Source organism: Taudactylus pleione, unplaced genomic scaffold (assembly GCF_031769625.1).
Source record: "Taudactylus pleione unplaced genomic scaffold, aTauple2 ptg000391l, whole genome shotgun sequence".
Lineage (NCBI taxonomy): Eukaryota > Metazoa > Chordata > Amphibia > Anura > Myobatrachidae > Taudactylus > Taudactylus pleione.
In genome coordinates this window covers 2,331,939-2,356,358 of record NW_028284792.1, presented here as the reverse complement: position 1 = coordinate 2,356,358, position 24,420 = coordinate 2,331,939, and the positions used below count along the sequence as shown (strand labels likewise).

The 24,420-nt window shown below is 40.6% G+C and overlaps 1 protein-coding gene across 1 annotated transcript in view; it reads right to left on the bottom strand.

Moving 5' to 3' along the window:
• LOC148507539 (uncharacterized) overlaps positions 1-24,420 on the bottom strand; it is a 662,982-nt gene that overhangs the window by 270,978 nt on the left and 367,584 nt on the right. Inside the window, exons 75-79 of the mRNA XM_088445856.1 lie at positions 23,829-23,977; positions 20,129-20,346; positions 13,529-13,669; positions 12,142-12,357; positions 8,747-8,852 (exon numbers count right to left, since the gene is read on the bottom strand). Coding sequence (XP_088301982.1) covers positions 8,747-8,852; positions 12,142-12,357; positions 13,529-13,669; positions 20,129-20,346; positions 23,829-23,977 — 830 coding nt within the window. The remainder of the gene's footprint in view (positions 1-8,746; positions 8,853-12,141; positions 12,358-13,528; positions 13,670-20,128; positions 20,347-23,828; positions 23,978-24,420) is intronic.

The window sequence follows — 24,420 nt, the reverse complement described above, 5'->3', positions numbered from 1 at the left end:
AACACTAAACATCAGACTAGAAGCTCAAACAGGAACAGTTGTTGCGGGAGTAAAGGTATAGAGCCTAATAATCTGGCACTGAGCAGTGCCCAGAGACATCCTTTTATAGGGAGGTGATTTGAAGGGGTGCGGCCGCACCTGGCAGATTTGGCCATGACGCCAACCCTCCATCGCCCTCCTCAGTACCTGGGCCCGCCAGAGCTTTTGACAGCCCTGAACACAAACAAACAGCAGCCAGTCAGAGGAGAGCTGCCCACTGCTTCTGCTGGAGACACCTGAGAAAACAGAGAGAACTTCACAGCGCTGGGTACTGACCTACAACGGAGCTACCATGTAAATATGTGTTTACACAAACCCTATCTCCGCACGAATGACTGGGACCCATGTGTGAACTGTCATTGCAGGAGCCACCAGCCAATCAGTGGGTGCCTCCATAGGACAGTTATGTCGACATTGGACATGTTGGAATGTGCAAAATGTTGACATGTTCAGAATGTCGACATTCTGCACAGGTTGACAGCGGTGGGTTAGGTTTAGGCTACGGGAGGGGAGAGTTCGGGTTAGGCACTAAGGAAAGGGTTAGGGGTTAGGATTAACCATACTTACCGCCGTATGCACTGAAGGATCCGCCGGAAGCCATCCTGACGTCACCACAGGTGCCAGAAGAGCCGCCATACCAGGCAAGTCACCAGTAGATCACCAGGGATGTTTTGGTGATATTCTAATCATGTCGACATGCCATTAGTGTCAACATTACAAATATGTCGATAATCTCATGTCGACATCATGAAAGTTGATAAAATATACCACACCTGTGAAGCTGTTACTATAGGCCTCAAAATGTTGCAGGAGCACATGATATACAGTTGAGTCTCCCATATCCAAAATGTTTGGGAAAAGGGGTATTTTGGATAACGGAATATTCCGTATTTTGGAATATATGCATACCATAATGAGATATCTTGAGAATGGGACCCAAATCTAAACACAGAATGTATTTATGTGTTATATGCACCTTATACACACAGCCTGCAGGTCATTTTATACAATATTTTTAATAATGTTGTGCTTCAAACAAAGTTTGCGTACATAAACAAAAGTATTTTATGTTTCCTATGCACTAAATACAAATAGCCTGAAGATTATTTTATACAATATTTTTACTAATTTTGTGGTACCACATAACTGCTATAACTGATGAGAGTAAAGGATGGACAGCAACTAAAATGCAGAAGTAGCACTGGGAGCTGGTATTAATTAGAGACGGGCAATCTGTATTCTACTATTTCCTAGCTACATGCCCAAGTGACACTTTTCCTCTAAGAAATGGAGAGGTACAGGTCACAAGCTCGTCATTCCACTGAAGTTAATTGTATGTTTTGATTAGTGACCCTCTAATGTTATCGGCAAGGCTCATTTATGATTTGCAAAAATAAGCATGCTTGTCTGACAAACACATTTCAGGGTGCAATCCATGTCCTGGTAGATGTAATCTCAATTGTAAAATCAATCTGTGACTGGCAGTTTCTCCAGGGCATGATTCAGAGATGGATGGAATTGCGCAGCCGCAAGGAAGCAGCTCTGTAATACCGTCCAACTTAAATGTAAATGCAGCAGGTGGTGTCTATAGGAAATATACACCTCCTTCATGCATCTGTGATCCCAGTGAAGCGTCTATAGACGCTGCTTGTTACTCTTTTGGCCAGCGAAAGCTGAGACTTATTCAGCCTGGCCAGTTCCTGGCAGCCTTCACGGCCTGGAATCCTGCGTTCACAGACACAGACCATGGCCTTGTCCCTCCCAGAAAACACGGGCGACACGCCCCGTTTCCGGGAATGCTGGCCAGACACGCCCCCAAATGCCCCAGCATGTCAGTCATGCTGCGGCTTGAGTGATCTAGGAGAAAAATCATAGGACCCGTTCATCACATGCGCAAAACGAGTCCTGCACATGCGAAGACCCCAAAATATCAGGGAGGTACATAAGCCATCAGGTTCATTGCGCTCTGAATAAACAGTAAAAACATCATATCCTAATCCAAAATAATTCTAATGTATAACCGCCCACTTCATTCATTTAAAGTTTTAAACTTCTACTTTTTTGTACTAAAATTCTGCTTGGTTTAACTTAATTAGTGCACAGAGGGATTGGGACTTTGTTACATGTATGTGTACTTGAAGGTTATTACAAAAGCATCACTGGATTCGTATCTTCTATGCTATCCAGAGTTGTGTGCAGAGCACTAGCCTCCTATCTGTCTGTATTGCTATTTGCTAATAGTCATTACCATCACTGCAGACTTGCACTTACCCTGTACTACCTGTAAAAGATATGCTTAAAACCGGGCGTATTTTCTCTTATGTCCATCTCCACATCTACCTACTCATTTAAATAATATCATTCCTTAAAAAGTACTAACCTAGATGTGCTCATATGCCTAATCTATTCTCCTATTGGACAGAACAAATTAACACCCACTGCAGACTTCGCCATCTTGACCTGCAAAATATGTGCTTACCCACATAAAAGGCGTGTGACATCACAAAAGCCTATTGAACTGTTGAATATCACTTTTGTAAATGACTCTTTGTAAATAACCTTTCATTCTACAGTGTATCTGCTGATGAATGCAAATATTTATTATATGAGTTATTTTTTAATAAGTATCAATCCCAACCACTGCATTGTATTCACTCAAGCAAATTCATTTCATGAGGAAAACAATTCTCTAAATTGCTGTAGCATCGACTCTGTGTGGTGCCCAAACTGCAAATGTACACTACGTATTCACCTCACAGCATATCTCACGGAAATGTTTCCCTATGAGGAAATGTGCTAAAGACACGAGCCCGACTAAATGAGATAGGAACATTATCATCTGTTTTTAATATTGCATGCGAATTATGTATTGATGAAACCATTTAAGGTGCTAATCTCTTTCATCCTACAACATGTTTACAGTCAGCTGTACGACTTAAGTTCAATTAGAAACAGAATTTTATTAGCTAAAAATGCATATTTAAAATATGCATGTGAGGAGGGAGGTGAGATGAACCTTGTCCTGAAATAACAGATTTTTTTTGTTATAAAACAGCAATTTGCCAGGATTTCAAAGCCATCTGCTTTCAAAGACTACCTTCCTAGTTGTTTACCACAGGCTGTCTTGACTATTTTAACAACCTCCCGTGGGATTCTGCACACCTCATTATGCAAAACCACTGTATGTGCATTCACTCCGACACTTCAGCTAATCTGCACACATAGCACCTTTTCTATTATATGCAACATCCTTGCGAGGCTCCACTTTACAGCCACTAACCATATGCAGGGTTCTTTGTCTTAATGCCTGAGTTCTAGGTCCAAATGTTCTATGTGGGGCTCATTTAATATTCTCTCTTTTGTGATCCAACTGCATAAAACGTAAATACTCAGCTGTAACATAAGGCTGCCACGTGCTGCAGAAAGCACTCAAACCTTCATAAAAACATGTCCCTGATGTTTACACAGCATAAGAAGGAGCCCTAATCTTCCCATCTGTACCGGAAAACATGTACTGTTGCAGTTTCTTTAACTACATTACTGAAGCAGCGTAATGTACAATATGAGGAACTGGTCCAATCAGCGACACATTAAATAAAAGTAAATCATAAGAGCAGAGATTACTGCCATCGGTGCCCTCTAAAGACACACCTGCACGAGAAAAGAACCAGGAGATATGAATGCAGGGGTGAGAGGCAGGCTATGCTCATTTAAAACATTGCCATAGTCATTAGATATACACAGGAGGTTAGTAAAAAAGAAAAATATGTTTTTTTACTGAAACACTATATTGAAACAACCACAATCCACATAAAGTGAATAAATCATATTCATTATAAGAATTGCAGCATGTAGTGAATCATAATAATGTATCTACATCAATTATAATGATGGTTATTTACAGCAAGCCGCCACAGTGTAAAAAGGGGTGTTCTCTTGCACCTAGTGAATACATTTTCCCATTGTTACCTGCTGTCTAAGATGAGATTATATTTAATGGTGTGCAGCATCCCATGCTCTTCAGGTGAAAAGTCAATGTACATACTGCCTGCACTCCCACACTACATTAAATTAATATGTCCTCAAGGTTTAACTGTTTGCTTGACCCTCATTTCTTCAATAAGCAGAAGGAAGTAAGGGAATGTGATTTATTAATGTGTGGTATTTGAACTTTAATATTTAACTTTCTTTCATTTGCTTTTAAGAGTGCACACAGATAAAAAAAAGCCTGTTTAAGACATGAAGTAACTGTGAGCATGAAGCAATGCATGTCACACTACACGCCAAGCATACACGCCAAGCATACGCGCATGCAGGGGGTTTTTCCAAGTACCCGGAACCCTCCCCTGCTCGTTGCTCCATCTATCCGCACCCCTCCACCCACACACACACACACACACTCCAGCCGCTGCAAAGAGGCTCCATTTGTCGGGCACCCGCTGAGATTTTATTACCAGCAGGCTCCCAGATCCAACCCCGCAGCGGCAGCCAGAGGCTGGAGCTCTCTCCTGAGCTCCGGCTTCCGCCTCCTGCAGTGAGCACTATGGGAGAGATGTCATGACGTCTCTCCCATGGATCCAAGAAGCGGTCGGACTGGACGGCAGCTGATGTAGTAGCGGGGCTTAAGGTAAGTATTGTGTTTGGAAATTGTATTTTTTTTTTAGAGGCACTACCACTGGGGGCACTACAATAGGGGGCAATACCACTGGGGGCACTACTAATGGGGGCATTACTACAGGGGGCACTACTATAGGGGGGCATTACCACTAGGGGCACTACTAGTGGGGGCATTACTACTAGGGTCACTAATATAGGGGGCATTACCACTGGGGGCACTACTACTGGGGACATTACCACTCGGGTCACTACTAATGGGGGCATTGCGTTAGTGGGCATTACTACTGGGAGCATTACTGTTGGGGGCACTACTACCAGGGGCACCACTACTGGGGGCATTACTACAGGGGACACTACTACTGTGGGCGCAATTAGTGTGGGCATTACTATTGGGGGCACTACTACAGGGAGCATTACTACAGGGTGCATTACTAATGGGGGCACTACTAATGGGTGCATTACTACTGGGGGCACTACTAATGAGGGAATTGCATAGGGAGCACTGCATAAGGGGCACCAGCTGCTGTGGGAATTGCATAAGGAGCACCACTACTGGGGGTGCTGCATAGGGGGCACCACTACCGGGGAAATTGTGCAAGTGGCACCACTGCTGTGGGCATTGTATAAGGGGCACTACTGCTGTGGGCATTGTGTATAAGGGGCACTACTATGTGTCGTAACATGAATAAGGGACTACTGTGTGGCGTAAATTGCACTGGTAGCTTAAATTTTGTTCGCACATACTGTTACACATTGTGCATAAGCAAGTTTTATGCCCAGATGCCTTGTTATTTACATTATTTATTGTTATTTATATTAAAACACTTGAAGCACACAATAAAGTGTATGTTGCAGGTATTTTCTGGTTAGACTTTTTTGTCATTGTTTCTGTAACCAATTATTTGGAAACCCCCCTTTCAAAATCCTGCGTTTGTCACGGACGCCAAGCCCATAAAGACACCATGTTCACATTTACACTACAGAATTAGAATTATTATGCAAAACACACCGGGGGGTAATCTCCATGCCACTATAGAGTATGCCATGTCTGTTTTAAAATCTCAAGAAAAAAAAAAACATTACAACTTTTCCCGGTCATTTGAATATTTGTTGCAGAAGTTTACAGCCGTAGGTCTTGCTGATTCATTGACCGCACCATCTGTGCACTTTCACACATTTTGGTGTGTATAGACATCATCTTCACTCAAAATGATACTAAATAATCTCAACTTTTCCATTTAATTTGGCCTGAGTACATAAACCATGACTACCACATAGGAAATATTCCTTCAGCAGGCTTTAGCTTATATACGCAGAAATTATTTTAAAAAGGCAACTGCAAGGGTCCATCAGTCACTTTTTTAGGATTTCAGGCTTCCAACTCTCTGGGTACCTCAAAACGATAATTGTCATGGTTCTAGTTCAGTAATGATCAAATACAGATATATGATGTAGTTCTGACTGAGACATGTCACTGCTACATACCCTCTACTGTTTGTGATAATCCTGCTAACTCATGATTGGCCCTTGTTTACTGATGTTTACTGATACAGAGCAGGGTGGAAAAATACAAGATAAAGGGGTATATGTAATAGCCTGCTACTAGTTGCAGTATATATTTAACTCAAAACTTATAGTCAATGAACAAACTAGTGGTTTATAACCAAGCAGTGGAAGAAAGTTTTTATTATTTTTGAATGAAGAACAGAAACCTCATTAGTACCAGGACAGGGTAAGGGGATTTTGCATTTATAACCCACCCCAAGAATTAACATTTTACACTTCTTGATGATTTTGCATGAAGAAAGATAGAATCATTTTACACTATGGAAGTTTGGCAGCTAAGCAGTTAATGCAGAAAATGTAACAGCAAGCAAAAGGTTTCCAATAAAGGTCCAAGCCAAGCGTGGCGGACACAGTCCATCTGATATACAGGTATACAAATCTAATGGACACTTTTCTATACATTGCCAGCTTTATTATGTGCCAGAGCAGCTTTGTTCAGTTGATGCCCTAGCATTTTCTCAGCTAGCTTATTCCTAAACACTGGGTAGCGTGTCTCCAGGGCAAATACAATGGCTCATTACATGGGATGGAGAAGTGGTCAGCAGCTGCACACAATTAACTCAGTTTGAGCAAGGTCTTCTAGCAGCATTTTCTATCATGTGTATAATTATATCCAAGATGTTCCTTTGAGTGACAGTATATCAGAAGTAATTTCCTGTTCAAACACGTGCTGAATCTCCTGGATAATTATTTATTTGGATGTAGTTGCAGTGATGTACAATTTGCCAAATCTCTGATCTCTGTTTTGTTGGTAACTCAAATATTAAAATTGTAGCCTCAATAGCAGAACTGGGGAATGAGGGACCAAGGTACAAAAAGATATCTTGAGGCCCTCCTTACTCACCCACAAGCCCATTCCCAAAAATACATTTTATATTCCTGTGCATAAGGACTCACCCCTGTGTCTGTCATTGGGCATCTTATTTTGGATCTTACAATTGACTGACTCTGTGTGCTGCTCTACCTATAAGGGGCTTGAGTGATCAGTGACATGATGGTGTAAGCAGCCAATAGGCATTCAGGTTGCAATTCACAGAAAAGGAAAGCATGCATTACCAACTGGAGTTGGGGTCTATAGTAACTTTCATTGCCTATAGCGGGGAGCAGAAAATAATGTGGGGAACATGGGCCCCTGACTGATCAGGGGCCCCAGAGTTCAGGATCAGCTGCACTGGATATAGTTCAGATCCTGTAAAGATTCCTCAAAATATACTTAAATTAGATGAGCCAAGTCCCATGATATCATTATCATATATGTATGTAGTGCCACCAATTTATGCATAGAATATTTATCACCAGTTCATGTTATACAGATAACAATGATTCTCATATTAAACTTCTACTTAACAAAAAGTAACTTTTACAAATAAGTTTAACATATGTCTTCTTTTCGATGCACTTAATAAAGACTGACAAAATTTTCACAATGAATGCCACAAAACCCATTATTAATAACTTTCCTGCCTCCTACACTTTATCATATGACAGCTTAGGCAACAAGCCGGGAGCTCGAACTGCTAGCAAGCCTGTAAGACTAGTAAAAACATACAAATCGCAGAGTAAGGAGATAGGACCATTTATTAAAGGCTATCACTGGTGGTATATAGTCAATTGCTTGGCATAGTGAAGCTAGCTTTCTTCTATTTAAAAGGTAAGTATAAGTACCAAACATCTTCCAGTCACTATCACTATTACAGGATGGAGCTAGCGGAGGATGGTAAAGAAAAAATACTTTATTATTAATATAAAGGCTATTTCCTTCTTGAAATATTTTCTTTTTCTAATTCTATTTTTTGTTAACAAATTCTATTATTGGGATGAGAGACAACAGGTTAGTGACATACAGAAAGGTCTGCAAAAGACAAAAGCATAACAATAATAAGCAATAGACATATAAAAGCAACATTAAAAAAATCATATTCTGTTTCTCAGGCATTTGTGTGTTATAATGAAGTCTCATCCAGATCTTGTGTTTTATAGAGAAGGAAAGTGTAAGAAAAGGAGGCGATAATAATAAAATATATAGGGGTAAAGAGAAACTGAGGGATGTGGGGTGACTGCCCACAAAAGGTAGGAGGAAGTGAGGAGAAAAGGAAGAGAGGGAACTCAACTAAGCTGGACAGTCCCATGCATCCACTAAGTAGTAAACCAGTCTCTAAGACAGTATGTCTGCGGAAGAAAATAGCGAGGGTAGGTCATCAATGATTTCCCTGCATTAGTCAATTGTATTCTGGGGGAAAAATAGTTCCAAAGGCTCCAACTGAAGCAGGACCTTACCATTTTCTAATTCTTAATCATTTATGTGTGTGTTGTTTTTTTATATAGAATCTACAACTGGAAACCAAGTACAGAGGTGTGGCCCAGCAAAGCCACGCTGTCAGCCAGTATCGCCATGAATCTGAACACTGCTACAGTATATCCCATCAAGAAAAATGGTTATGTTGCATCATATAGATAACAAAGTTGCATTTTTTCCATCCAACTCTGATGACTTCAGATAATTTGTTATTATCATATATGTTACCTCCATTTTCTTTTATTTCTTGGTCATCTGTCATACTGTGATATAACTGTTGGTCAGTTTCATCACTCAGATGAAAAGCCGCCATCATAGAGTCATCACTCTTCTTCTAAAGCCAAAGAAATTAGAGGGTATGTCATCATTATACAGTATGAACACAAAATAAACCTGTGTAGTCACTTCTCAAAAAGTAGTTTGCAGTAAAGTATCCAAGTTTTAACTATTTCTGGTGAGATATTGGAACAATTCTTCCATTAATATTAAATAACTAGTAATTTGGACACCTCATACAATGGATCCCCCCAGCTCACATTGTGTGGTTGTAATGCAGAGTTCCCCTGTTTTATATGTTAACCCCCAGCAGTAGGCTTGTCAGGTTTGGCCGTCGGGGCAGAGGAAGCCATTGAGTGGAGTGACGTTCCAACTTAGACTGTGCATGATGAAGATGGGACAGACCATATGATATAGATTTTTAAATCTCCTGATTTTTAAATCTCCTAATTCTATTTTTGATTTTATAAATTGGTGAATAATGATTTGGAATGTCTTGTAAAGCTGCTGAGAGTTGTGAAATGACTTAAGGTTAACAGAGGAACCAGATTTGGGGTGTCTGTAATAGAGGGTGATTACCACCTTTACCATTTATCCAAACAATTTGTATTACGCCTGCTACCAGTAATCTCTCTGAAGTTGCGGCAGCAATTTATATACAGTCGGCATTTATCCAGCACCTCTTGTGATTTCTGCTTGCTTTGTAAAATAGTACATTTGCGACCCGACTGGAGCATGGCCCTACCAAGCCAGTGAGCGAATCGTCTGGAGCATCTGACTTACGGATGAGCAGCCTTCTCTCCGTGTATGTTCTCACTGTTGCTTTTAAACCCCTTTGGGATGTGCATTGCCTTTGGAACTGTCGGAACATTCTGCACTGTATTTTATTTAACACCCACAGCAATTTCCAGTTGCCCCTAGATACATTATATCAGCTGGCCATCCTTTCCTAGCCACATGAACTGTGACTTTATTTGTGGGTTATAACATAGTATCTCCCAGCTGGTAAGTTTAGTTTCATCTGATATCTGCTATTTCTATGTACCTGCAGTATCTGTGGTACTTATTTATGTGTCTTAGTTTAATGTAGGCAAACAATATAATAAAAGGCTTGTATTAAATATATATAATCTATTGTGGATTTTTATGATATTTATGGTCTAATTACTTTATGCAGCGCCACCTGATCTCTTTTTGTGGTCTTGTAAATCATGTAAGTTTTCTTGATTTCACTCTTACTGGCTGGCCAGGACACCTAAGACCTTATTTTGAGTGACATGCATGTCCAAATGCTACCGCATCTAGCAATTTTTAGTACACTGCTAGGTGGCAATTGGGCATTTGTGCACAAGAGAAATGTCCCGTGGGCATTTTGTGAGTGCGTACTCAGAGTTACGACCTATCTTGAGTAATGTGTATGCACAGCCCATGCCTTATACAGTCATATATTCTGCATCTAGCATGGGACAGGTGTGCCTTTGATAGTGATGATGGCTGTTCTTGTGGGATCATGCCATCACAAAGATGCCTACAAACCAGGATAGCATAACACTTAGGGGCATATATATCAAAGCTTGATGTGAGATAAAATTGTGAAATATATATCACCAACCAATCAGCTCCAAACTATCATTTCTTAAACACAGCCTGCAAAAGTTAGAAGCTGATTGGTTGGTGATATATATCTCACAATTTTATCTCACATCAAGCTTTGATACATATGCCCCAGATCGCTGTAGGCATGTAGAATTGCAACAAAATTATATGCAACTCAGAATTAGGCCCCTAGTGCCTAATAGCATTGTAACAGTTATGAATATCATCAGAAAAAGGTGACATTCTTTTTTATTAATAAAACCAATACTCTGAGGTTGGCTTACTACAGAAGTAATTTTTACACTGGAGCACTGAGCTAAACATTTCTAAGGAGAGCTTTTTCATGGAGCCTTTTTAAGTAAAACATTAATATAGAACAAGCATGTATACTATACTGTAGGTATAATCAATAATTCTGCAGTATATAGGGTACCTGAAAAGAGATATTGGTGGTACTGGTAACTTAGCATAAAGCAGTCATTTCACAGTTTGAGTCTCACTGCTCACAGCTCCACCTTATATTCTTAAGGTTTCATCAGTGTCAGTGGATGACATTTTATTCATGTACCCTGTTTGCACATTACTGAAGAGAACCAAGAGTGCGCTTCACAATGATCTTGTGTGCAGAGAGAATGATAGCGATCTTATCATCTGAGTGCACACATAATGGCTAGGAAATATTTGCATCTCAGAAACCCTCATATCCCTATATTGTGGCAGAGTTTATCACTTAGGATCTGTCACAAAAGGTATCATTTTATTATTTTCTCTATTCGGTAGTGATACATGAATAGAGTAAAGCACTGGATTATACTCTTAATAAAAAGCATTTGACAAGGGCTATAATTCAGTGAACTTAACAAATAGTACTGAGCATAATGCTTATGTATTAAAATGTAAATTGTTTTTCTTTCTATTTCCACATATACCCATATTTTACATGACTACTGAAAACACGTATGTTATAAGCCTACACAAAAATGATTGAAGTAAAAGTTATGTAAACATATTCCAAAAAAGTTAATAAATCATGGTACATGCACCGAAAATTCAAAATACATTATGCACCATTTATGTGCACTTTATATGGGGCAATGAATTTATAGACAACACAACAACCTATGCAACAATAACATTACAATGTAAAAAAGTGCGTGTACAAACAGTCAAACGATTTAACAAAGGGGATGATTCAGCGTGCAATGCTTAACACAGATTGCCAATTATCGGGAATCTGCACGTGCGCAGTACGTGTTCAGCTCATGCGCTGATCAGGTCCTGCGTGATTGCACGCAGCCCGTGCTATGCCTCTGCCTGACTGACATTTAAGGGGGAGTGGCCGGTGTTCCCGGAAACGGGGCCCTGTCGCCCCCATTTTCCAGGAGTGGCAAGGCCAGGATCTGTATCCACGGAAGCAGTGTCCTGGCCTCGTAAGCCGGCCAACCTGCGCAGGCTTACTCAGCTGGCCGACGCCGACTACCATCACAACAAACTGTCGCAGTGCTGGGATCACAAATGCAGCAGGGGGTGTCAGACACATCTTGCTGTATTTGAATATTTGCAAGGACGGAATTGCAAAGCTGCTTGTGGGCTTACACAGTCACTTGCCATTTAAAAACCAATAATACCCATGAAGGTTGTGACGGTACAGTATGGGACCTTATTTATATTACCAACATCATCGAAAATAATTAGACTGAATTTCTTGTGCTTTAATTCCCAGTGATGTAAAATTAGTTATGATGTCATACCTGAGTAAAATCTTTGAGGCCACTTTTTGTTCCAGTGGCGTGGTCAAAGAGATTCAGGAAGAACTCTAAGGTAAAGTCATATTCATCAGCAAGAGATCGCAGAGACTTCAAGATGGAATAATAGAGGGCTCCTCGCTGGGCCAGCGGGTACAGGGCTTCTCTCACTTGCAGCAGGTCACTGACTTGTGCTTTAGCCTTTTCAAGCTCTATTGAAATCTTAAAAAGAATACAGTGTTAGTGTTAGCGATGCTTCTGTTTTAATGACAAGCAAACTAATCTGTTGATTAAATAGTCTACGTTGTATTGGTGTAAGCTTGTGTTGTCTATCACTAATCCACCGATTGCAATGTATAAATATGAATAAATGTACTATTTTTACACACATTGTTGAAAAGTACTGTAGTCAATATCTCTTGGTGGTTTATTTATTAAATGGCATTTTTAAAACTGTGGATTTTCTGAGGCTTTTCATTCCTTTTTGGGCATTTAACCACTTAACTGACTAAAAAATTTTTCCCCAAAATACATTCAGAAATTGTCAGGGTTTTCTTTACATAATTAAATTTAGAACTTTTATTTGTAAAAAATTAATTTAAATATTTTATTGAAAATAATAATGCCTAGGGGGTATTTCAGCCCCCCCATGTCCATAGGCCCCCATTACAACATAACCTCCTACCCACAGTAGCAATAGATTGCCAGAGGCAGGGCCAGTAGCTAGGGTGGTGAGGCCGGTGCCATGCCACAGGGCACCACAGGGCAGGGGGCACTGTTTGGGCCTGTCAAATATCTGTTTATTATCATTCTTGCTTGTAGCTTCCTCTTATTTCATCCCCAGCATCTCCTGGCCTCTCCTATCTCTTCCCTGGCCCTTTTTTGGGTGCATTATGTCCCTTTGAAAAATGAGGGGGATGCCAATGCTCTTTCTGGCACGCGGCACCAAAAAGTCTAGTTACGGCTCTGGCCAGAGGCATTACCTCCTGACCCCCCCCAACACACATACACGTAGTGGTAGTAGATCCCTAGTAGCATAACCAGTGTCCATAGGTCCTCACAGTGGCAACCCCTCCCCCCCATTCCCTTTTAATGTGTAATTTTATATGTACAGTACCCTTCCCATGGTCAATAAACAATTATGGGACATAGAAGAAGGAGGCGATCCATTCTATGCGTTTGCGGAACAGATTTCCTCTTTAAATGCCAGGCGACGGAGCGCTAGTTAACTGGTTACAGAGGCAATAATAGGTGCACAACCAGACATATTTTGTATTTAATACTATTGCCACAGCAAAAAATGTGCCCGTTTTGAAAAAGGCCTCTTGATAAATAAAACCCTCTGTATGTACTTATATATGTATAGATATTGAATATTCCATATAGGTCTTACTTTTTTCTTTTCCTCTGAAAGTGTAATAATACTGACATTGTCGTAAACATTGTTTAGTCCTGGAGAAATAAAACATTCTCTACATTTCTTTTCCAGTTGTTTTAAACCTTGCTGGTGTTTTAAGATTAAGTTTGCCATTTCCTGCCAAGTAAAAACATACATATATCAACATTGGTGTGATGTGCAGTACCTAAGTATCTTACACATTGTCTGGATACAGGATACCAGATATATCTAACATTGCAGGTAAAGTAGGGTGGTGGGAATAGTACGCCATATTCTGTGTACTTACTGTACAGTACACTATTTATTTCATGTAAGGTTATTTTGCACATTGGTCTAATGTGCTAAACATCATTGTTTGGTAAATAGAAACTCTTTTTCAGCCTGGGATCTTTGCCCAACAGAAAATTGTTAAACCGATGATAAAACCTGATGTCCATAAACTTCAATCTATTTTTCAAGCAATTGAATATTTTACTTGCTCAGAAATATTTGTCTATAGATAAGTAATAATGTCTAATCTGGCATGCAAGGGCAGATGAGGTGGGGTCTGTGTGAAACCTCCGAAGGGCACTCACTGGGCCTGATTCAGAGCCGCTCGTAAGTGGCCGCTCGTTCGCTCCGAGCGATGTTCGCACATCTGCGCATGCGTATGGGTTTTAGTACGCATGCGCGAACCAGTCAGTGCGGCCGAAAATCGTGTGCTCGCAAAATAGCGAATGCCTGCTAATTTGAGTGACAGGATGACGCGTTTGTGGGTGGTAACAGGGGAAGGTGCTTGAAAACGGGGAGTGGTGATCCGAACGCAGGCGTGCCAAACGGTCAAGAAGGGCGTTTTAAGGGTGTGCATAATTAACAAAGCAGCGTCATCGACCACGTCACTTGGTTGTTTCTTAGCCTGAACTGTTCGCATGATTGCGGTAGGAAAATCCAACCACAAGCACTGCGAGCAGTTCAGACGCCTTTCGATGTACTCGATTAATCTAATAAATAGCGGAGATGACGTATGATGCGAGCGGCCAGGGGGCGTTTTTTACAAAAAAAGTCTGCATGTTTTGTTCGCTCGTTCAGATATAGAGGCGTCAACAGACCGCAAAGAGCGAACGGTCAATTTAAATAGCCAGCCCCAGTGGCAAACGCAGGATTTCTAAAGGGGGGTTTCCAAATGCCTGATTTTAGAGTGAGTGTGGCCAATCCATGAAGAGGGCATAATTACCACTTATTCAGCTTTAAATTGCGTCATACGAAGTGCATTGTGTGTCATAATTCCAGCATATACAGGACCAGCAATCACAGTAAGCCATTAAATACAGCAGTAGGGTCATCCTATCTGAGCTGAATGTTTTTATTTTAGATGTGGACACCATTCCAGGGCATGAGAGCAAGTCCAGGGGTCTGGGGGAGCAGCAGAAGAACCTAGCACTGGCCTGGACATATATGTAAATATTGGGCTCTATAGCAGTGCATCCCTAACAGTGCATGTTTTCCAAATCGGTGCACTGGTGTATTTATTACTGGCTGATACATGTTAAAAGATCCACAGGTGGTGCTAATTATTTCATTTATGATACTGAGAAGAACATGCAGCACTAGTAACATTCCATTAAAGTACTATTTCTATTGTGATCATGGTGTGGGCTGGGAAGGGGGGTTTCCAGGCAGACGGAAACCCCCCCTGCGTTTGCCTATGAGCCCCTTTTTCTGGACGAGCGAGCGCAAATAGCGTCCGGCTCTGAATCAGGCCCTCTGTTCTCCACGACACAGTTGCGAGTAGACTTTACTTGTCTACTTTGCTTGTGTGGCCTCCAGAAACATGGCACCTATGTCATTTTCCCGGTGATTTCTGTACTGAGCAATATGACCCCTTCCAACAGGTATAAAATGCTCCTCTCCTGGACTTCCCACTGATTGCAGTCACCTGTGTTGAACTAATTAGATGGGAAGTCCAGGTGCAGGACGCTTTGTACCTGTTGAAAGGGGTCATGTTGGAGGGTCTGTGGGTGCAGTGTGTGTGGTGTGGGACCCCTGGACAAGTTGGTCCAGGGGCCCACGTGCACCACACACCCTGAACTCATTATAGATAAGCCACTGTCAGCATGGTACAGTTCCATCATCACACCCACGACAGATTCACAGTGTCACCATCAGCTGTACCCAATGGTGGTGACATTCATTATATGCTCTTCAAGACTGCAGTAAGACTTCAGTACCATACAAGTACAGATATTGTGGCTTGTATAGTACTGAAAAAAAAGCTTACATTCCTCCTCTATCATACAATCTCTGTTGTCAGAGCAGAATGTTATTGGTGAAAACAATGAAATGGCCCCTTTATCAGTAGAGATTAGGAAGAAGGTAATTTTTTGTTCTGATGAATGGCACACAGAGCAGTCTCATAAAAACTGCAGTATTTTTTATGTTGCTATTATCCATGCATTTTAGTGATGCGGGTAACCAATATTACTGGTAACTAGTACAATGACCTGTCATATACTCAGGGGTGTAGCGAGGATGGTTCCAGTGCTGCATGAGCTCCGGGCGCCAAAATGGACAGAGGGCGCCATCCAGGGTTCCGGAATTTATGGGGCGCTGCACAGTGAAGGCTGCCTGTTTGTTTTATCTCGGTTTGTTTGCTCTATATGCTAAATAAGTTACGAATCTGAGATCCGTTTCTACATTTCATGCTCCCTCAAGCTTCCCAGATTGCCTCCCCTCTGGCCCTCCCTCCTCTGTGATCATCTTCTCTCACCTCCCCTTTCCTGTCAAATTGATTACATTTACTTCACACCTCTTTAATTCCCTCCCCTCTCTACCCTGTAATTGGCTCTTTACCGCTGTTCACTCCTTTCTTATTGGCTTCTGTCACCACCCCTCTCCTCTCCTCTTTTATTGGCTTCTGTCACTGGCCCTCTCTGATTGGCTTTGCTCCTCTCCTCTCCTCTCCTTTTCTTATTGCCTTCTGTCACTGGCCCTCTGATTGGCTTTGCCCCTCTCCTCTCCTTTTCTTATTGGCTTCTGTCACTGGCCCTCTCTGATTGGCATTGCCCTTCCCCTCTCCTTTCAAATTGGCCTCTGTCACCTCCCCTCTTATTAGCAATTTCCTCTCCCCTCTCCTCTTTGATCCCCTCCCTCCTTCTCTCCTCATTCATTCATTGTGCTTCAATGGACTTAACAGTTACACATCCGAGGTAAAATCTTAAACTTCAGTAATAAGGTATGAGTTTAAAAAGAGTCACTGCTTTGCTATTTAAAGTAATGGAGGTGTTCCCATGAATGACCACACAGTGTTATTTGAAAAGTCTTTTAAAAAATATTAGGAGACTTGGACTAATAATTATGATGGTAGACAGAACATGATTAGTAGTTCTCATATTAATATAGGTGCAATGTAAATTTGCAAAGTAGGAGCATAGTAAAGAAGGGAGCTTCCTATAGGTGTTCCCACTCCAGTGAAAGCTGCTTGGGGCTAGTAATTGCAGTAATAAGCTGTGCACCCTGTAGAGTTTCACTCTAGCACATGTACTCTGTCAATTTAAGTTAAATGATCAGAATATATCATACAATCTCCTCCATTGACTAATAACAATGATTCAAAGGACATAAAAGTCAGATCCTAGGTGCTATACATAAATAAAGCAGTGCCAAATGAGCTATTTCTTAATGTCAGATCACCAAATCATACTATTCCCCCAATTAGACCTCAACGCCCAGAGTGATACTGTCAATATTTGCTGTTTTTCTCTTCACTTCAGTATTCCCCTACAGACTGGCCATACCCCACTGGCACAGTTCAGTACAGGGGGAGGGGGGCGCTATGACATGCACTTTCTCTGGGCGCCATGGCTCCACGCTACTCCTCTGCATATACCTAGTCACCTTAGTCTCTGCCCCCCCTGCTCTACATTTCTCCCCTTCTGTCGCGGCTCCATCCCAAGGTCACTTTGTCCCACCCCACTCCCATACTTATCCTGGTGACCGGTCCTGCTCTCCTAAGGTTGTCCCAGCTTCCTTACAGTGGGAGCCAATGGGGCGCACGCATTGAGGAGATGGGACAGACCTTCTAAAATTATCATGTAGATTATGTTATAATTGATAAAAAGATAATATTCTTCCAGAACATTATTCAAATCACTCACTGATACGTACAAAACCCTCAATATCACCCCCCTTCATACATCTGACATCTCTTCTCAAAATACGATTCCATTCACCCTCTTAGTTCTATCGCTGACCTACATTATGCTTTGCCTTATCTCTAGTAACCACCTCTCATTCCCGCCTACAAGACTTCTCCCATGCTGCTACTCCCATATGGGATTCCTTACCATGTCGCTCCTGAAGCCTTCAAATCTTGAAGCGCTCTCTGGAAACCCATTGCTTTATTAGAGCTTAGTCTATTTAAAGCTATACTAGCCACACTAATGCATCCTCACAATTGCCCCAATCTCCACTCTGAGGGGTATATTTACTAAAGTGCGGGTTTTTAGAAGTGGAGATGTAGCCCATAGCAACTAATCAGATTCTCCTTATTTATCTAGCACCTACTAGAAGATAATAGCTACAATCTGATTGGTTGCTAAGGGAAGCATCTCTACAGCCATGGCCAAAAGTTTTGAGAATGACACAAGTATTGGTTTTCACAAAGTTTGCTGCTTCAGTGTTTTTAGACCTTTTTGTCAGATGTAACTATGGTATACTGAAGTAAAATTACAAGCATTTCGTAAGTGCCAAAAGCATTTATTGACAATTACATTAAGTTTATGCAAAGAGTCAATACTTGCAGTGTTGATCCTTCTTTTTCAAGACTTCTGCAATTCGCCCTGGCATGCTGTCAGCCACATACTGACTGATGGCCGCCCGTTCTTGTCTAATCAATGCTTGGAGTTTGTCAGAATTTGTGGGTTTTTGTTTGTCCACCTGCCTCTTGAGGATTGACCACAAGCTCTCAATGGGATTAAGGTCTGGGCAGTTTCCTAGCCATGGACCCAAAATTTTGATGTTTTGTTCCCCGAGCCACTTAGTTATCACTTATGCCTTATGGCAAGGTGCTCCATCATGCTGGAAAAAGCATTGTCCATCACCAAACTGTTCTTGGATGGTTGGGAGAAGTTGCTCTTGGAGGATGTTTTGGTACCATTCTTTATTCATGGCTGTGTTCTTAGGCAAATTGTGAGTGACCCCACTCCCTTGGCTGAGAAGCAACCCCACACATGAATGGTCTAAGAATGCTTTACTGTTGGCATGACACAGGACGAAGACTTTTGGACGATGGTCTGGTATCAAGAAGGGCAGCAAAGAAGCCACTTCTCTCCAGGAAAAACATCAGGGACAGACTGATATTCTGCAAAAGGTACAGGGATTGGACTGCTGAGGACTTGGGTAAATTTAATTTCTCTGATGAATCCCCTTTCAGATTGTTTGGGGCATTTGGAAAAACGCTTGTCCAGAGAAGGAAAGGTGAATGCTACCATCAGTCCTGTGTCATGCCAACAGTAAAGCATCCTGAGACCATTCATGAGAGGAGTTGTTTCTCAGCCAAGGGAGTGGGATCACTCACAATTTTGCCTAAGAACACAGCCATAAATAAAGAATGGTACCAAAACATCCTCCAAGAGCAACTTCTCCCAACCATTCAAGAATAGTTTGGTGATGGACAATGTATTTTCCAGCATGATGGAGCACCTTGCCATAAGGCAAAAGTGATAACTAAGTGGCTTGGGGAACAAAACATCAAAATTTTGGGTCCATGGCCAGGAAACTCCCCAGACCTTAATCCCATTGAAAACTTGTGGTCAATCCTCAATAGGCAGGTGGACAAACAAAAACCAACCAATTCTGACAAACTCCAAGCATTGACTAGGCAAGAATGGGTGTGCTTCAGTCAGTATGTGGCTCAGAAGTTGATTGATAGCATGCCAGGGCGAATTTCAGAGGTCTTGAAAAGAAGGGTCAACACTGCAAATATTAACTCTTTGCATAAAGTTAATGTAATTGTCAATAAAAGCCTATGACACTTATTAAATGCTTTTAATTTTACTTCAGTATACATAATAACATCTGACAAAAGTTCTAAAAACACTGAAGCAGCAAACTTTGTGAAAACCAATACTTGTGTCATTCTCAAAACTTTTGGCTATGGCTGTACTTCTAAGAACACGCAATAAATATCCCCCTGAGCCACACTCGCTCCTCTTGTTTTCAATGTGCCCTCTTCTAATTAGAGTGGGGCCCTCCCTGACCTTTGTTATAATGTCTGCATTTATTATTTCTACCCTGCATGTCCATGTTTTATGTATGTCCTATTTTTACTTTCCTAATTTAACTATCCTTCTGGCTGGACATATCTTGAATAGGGTGGCTTTGAGTGAAATCTATTGAAAAACAAAAAAACAAATAACAAAAACATTTTGTGATAATATATTGCAAGTTGTGATAAGGTGTCACAAACTTGGTGGGATGATGAACTTTTAAAAAGATTAAAGTAAAGACATTAATAAACTGTACTTTAAACTCTAAACAAACAACCATAAATCCCAAGAACTGTCAGAAACAGTTACTAGTATGTTATCTTCTATTCTCAATACTTTGACAACTTACCATTAACTGGCTATATAGATCTGGATGGACTATTGCAAAAGCTCTCCTCATTAGCAGCTCTAGCAGACTTCCTTCAGAAAAATTGTAATTAACAATGGTTGTTCCTGAAATTATTTCAGTGTTGAGACAGGGCTCCAACTCATAGGCTGCTAAGTAGAGCTTGAAGTGATCAGCACATAGAAGTCTATGTCCATTGAAAGAGATAATGGAAGAGGAACCTAGAACAAACAGCAACGCAGTTACTCTTAAAATTCAACCACGTGATACATATTATATAGAAAAACAAAGCCACACTATTTCATTATTTAATAAACTTAATTATTGTATAGGTCATTTCCCATTAACAAAACAGGAATTATCATTTTACTGCTGTACCAATATTATGCAACCAGAATTAGTCAAACTTTTCATTGGACTGATTAAAACCATGCTACGTTTGGTTACTGTGTGTGTACTATTTGCATTATATTACTTAACCCTAAAAGCAATTTTCTTATCCCGGGCTACATCCAACTCTGGGGGTGCGAAATTTTTAAAATCTAGATTTGTCAATCATGTAAGTAATTAAACAGGAGTCTAAAAAGATAGGTGCAAGGTGGCAGTGGCTAAACTGAGCAAATACCGCACTGCAGTGGTTCACCCACATACATGCTGTGTGCCTGCTAGATGGCTCAGACTGCATGCCATTTCAGTTCTCACTTATCAGAAACACATCTATAGAGATGCCTTTTACTGCCAGTATGATGTGCTGTTTTGTAAACTTCAGCTTCATACATTGCATAATTGGTATTCTTTACAGGTTTTAAAAAGGGAGAAGTCTACTTGAAAATTGGCGCTTTGAAATAATGTGGTTTGATGTACAGATTTGCCTTTAGTAAATTGAATGGTAAAACCACCAAACACTGGGTCTGATTCAGAGTTTTACAAAAACCCACTTTAAACACAACTCTGATATTTATAGAGCTGCTGATGCGCAGGATCTGTTCTGCACATGTGCTGTTCTCCTTCTGTGAGCTCACTCACAGTGCCCAGATGTAGTTTTGGGGAGGAGCGAGGGCATTGTCAGACAGCGTCCCAGAAAGGATCGGTGTGTCGGACCCCATTTTCTGGGCATGTCGAAGCCAGTGGCTGAGTTCTTGGATGCAGCTTCACTGGCTTTAGCTGCGTGAAAACAGCCATCCATAGTAACCTGAAGGTTACTCAGATGAGTGATGTTCATGTAAGTGATCTGATGCTGCATCTCTGGACATAGCAGCGAAGCACAGAAGCCAACAGGCGCCGTCTATTTACACAAGACGCCTCCTGCGGCAATGGCATATCTATAATGAGTGCAGGCTGTGCACCCATATATAGTTATACTTACCTCTCCACAGTCTCTGGAGTTCTGTGTCTGCCAGCGGCAAGTAGATTCTGGCATCAAGTCAGAGTCTACATGAGCTACCAGTGAGGACGGAGGGGCAGATGTATTAAGCTCTGGAAAGTGATAAATTGGAGAGGGATAAGTATGAACCAATCAGCTCCTAACTATAATTTTTCAAACACAGCCTGTAACATGACAGTTAGGAGCTGAGTGGCTGGTAGTTTATCACTTTCCAGAGCTTAGTACATCTCCCCCAGAGTCTGCAAAAGGGCTTTCTCCTCTCTAAAACTGCCCCTGTCCAGCGGCATTATCAAATGATCACACAGCCTCTGCATACAAAGTTGGCTGTGTAATTAGCGTCCATCTCCAAATCTGGCCCACTATGCACTTTAGTGAATCTCCCTCTGATTGGTAACTGTTTTTCAACTTTTTTTTTTTCCCAAAGCCACTAAATGAATTGTGATTTACAGGTGGGTATGTTAAAGAGCAGAATACAATCTTTTAAAAATAATTTCCAACTTTATTATGTACTTTACAGTAGAAAACTACAGGAATAAAGAACAAAAACTATTTGCAAACACTCCATTATAAATTATAGGCTAATAAAAGAATAAAGATGCAACATAAAATATGACTACCTATTATGAGTTCCTTTGGAGTATACTGTAATATTTCTGAAAATTAAAAGCGTTGAACATGTAATTTTAAACTAATTATATTATTGAGAATCTGCAACAACTTGGACACTGTAAAAAGTAGCAAAACACTATTTCAAGTTATGCTGCCATTACACGTTTAGGAAGCTACTCTGAGAAGTAGTAAAGCATATTAGCCCATCAAACTCTAATGATTGCGATAAAGATGATATAGCTCTCTGCTAGCTTTATCCCTCACAAATCTGCTTTTATGCCATTAACAGTAGATTGCTAACAACAACTTCTGGAAATGTCTCTGTCCTCCTGCAGACTGGCTAAATGCAATTGGTGTTTACAACAACTACAGAATGTAAAATATTCATCCAAAAAAATACATTGTAGGTGAAGATGGCACTTAACATACATTAGTTACATAGTGATGGGAAATTATAAATTTACTTGTAAGCAATCCATATGAAAATATGTCTAAGTAAACAGTTATTATAATCATCGATTAAAAATGTACCGAATTTACAGTTTACAACGGAATATGCTAGTGCCATATACAGTAAGCAACTTTTCCGGAGACAGTGGCAGGTGGTGAGTTGACGGGGGCGGTACGCCTATCAAACCGTGACGCCACTAACCTAAGGCGAGGTCAGGGAAACACGAGACATGATTCTGTTGTGTAAAACAGTATAAAATACATATATTTGTAAAGCTGGTGAAATATATTTAAAAGTTAATTATATGCGTGTGGGTGTGTGCGTGTGTATGCGTGTATGTATGTATGTGTGTGTGTGTAATAAACAGAAAGAGAGGGGACACATAATAGTGAAGCTTGTTTAATAAAAAAAAATCTTTACTGAAAACAAATGCAAATACAGTTACAAGTACAGGAAAGACATTAAAAGCTGGCATATAACAAGCCTGTGTAAGCTTACAAGGATACCTGTGTGGGAGCTGCCGTGTAGAATAGCATTGATGTAATTGGTTGATGAAGAGCACCATATTTTTCTGTATTCTTTTTATATTTGCACTTGTTACATACACTAGTCATGTGTTTAACAACATGATATGTAATTACTAAATATATATTTATTGAGTTTACTTACAGCGCTCCAATTTCTGTGTTTTTTGGCCTAGATGCTAAGGGTTGCAGTATTTACTTATTATAGGAGCTGCAGTTAATAGAAGTATTTTATTGTGAGTTAGCGCCTGAATTGTTTTTGTTTCACTTGATAAAGGATCCGATAGAATTGAAAAGTTTCTGGTTGAAATATCTTATTCTTTCCAGTTGGCAGAAAAAAAAATACATAAATCTTAATATAATAGAGAGGAAGAAATAACACAAAGCCTTAAAGAGGAGGGTCTCCACTCAGGACCAGAGTAACAATGGGACGGATGAGAGTACAGTTCCAGGTCTCCACATAAAAATAGGTCCATCTTCATGACAGCATGATGATGACCAGCACCAGATGGCCACACGGTCGGCTATAAATATTATTAAAATTGTATTTCTATATTCTTTACAAAATGATGCATTATTTACATATACTGTATATGGAGACATTGGGGCACCGGTCACACCTCCTTTTCACAATAGGCTCTTATTTATTTTTAGCCCAGGGTCATGTGGCCCATAAAATTTGAAACACATGACAGCATTGAAACATGTACACTACTAAAATAAGATTAAACTTACCTTGTTCACTGCTTCTGTCATGAGCAGCACAACAGTGATCAATGAGTGGCATCAATAAGTCGTCCCATTTGTTGCAGTAGTTGTTTAGAATAAGTGGTCCGCCAGACAAAATGGTCTTTTCAATTGGTGCCAGGATACTGCTGTCTTGCCTGATCAAAAACAAAGGGGTAACAGAGGGAAGCAGTTTGACAATTTAAGATACCATAGCGCATGACATAATCCAGAAACACATTATTATTTTTTTTTACATTCAGCAAATTATTTGGTCATGTTTTTAGACATAGGAGCAAAAACTCGCTAACCTCAAATTAAACAACTTCTCAAGCACTGCACCTCAGGGATGTTACTACTCCACCATCTTGCAAATTCCCCTGGTAATTCTTCCCATCACTGCATAACAATATGTAATATCACAATTTTTTGCAATTTGTCCTCACTTATTTTTGATTATGTGTCTTTTGTTATTATTCTGTTGTTACCATGTATTTCTTCCTGCAGTACACTGACTGCTTTTCATATCTATCCATACCAGCACAACATGGTCCCTTTCCTGTGTTTATATCTATATATTTTCTTCCTGTAATCCCCCACT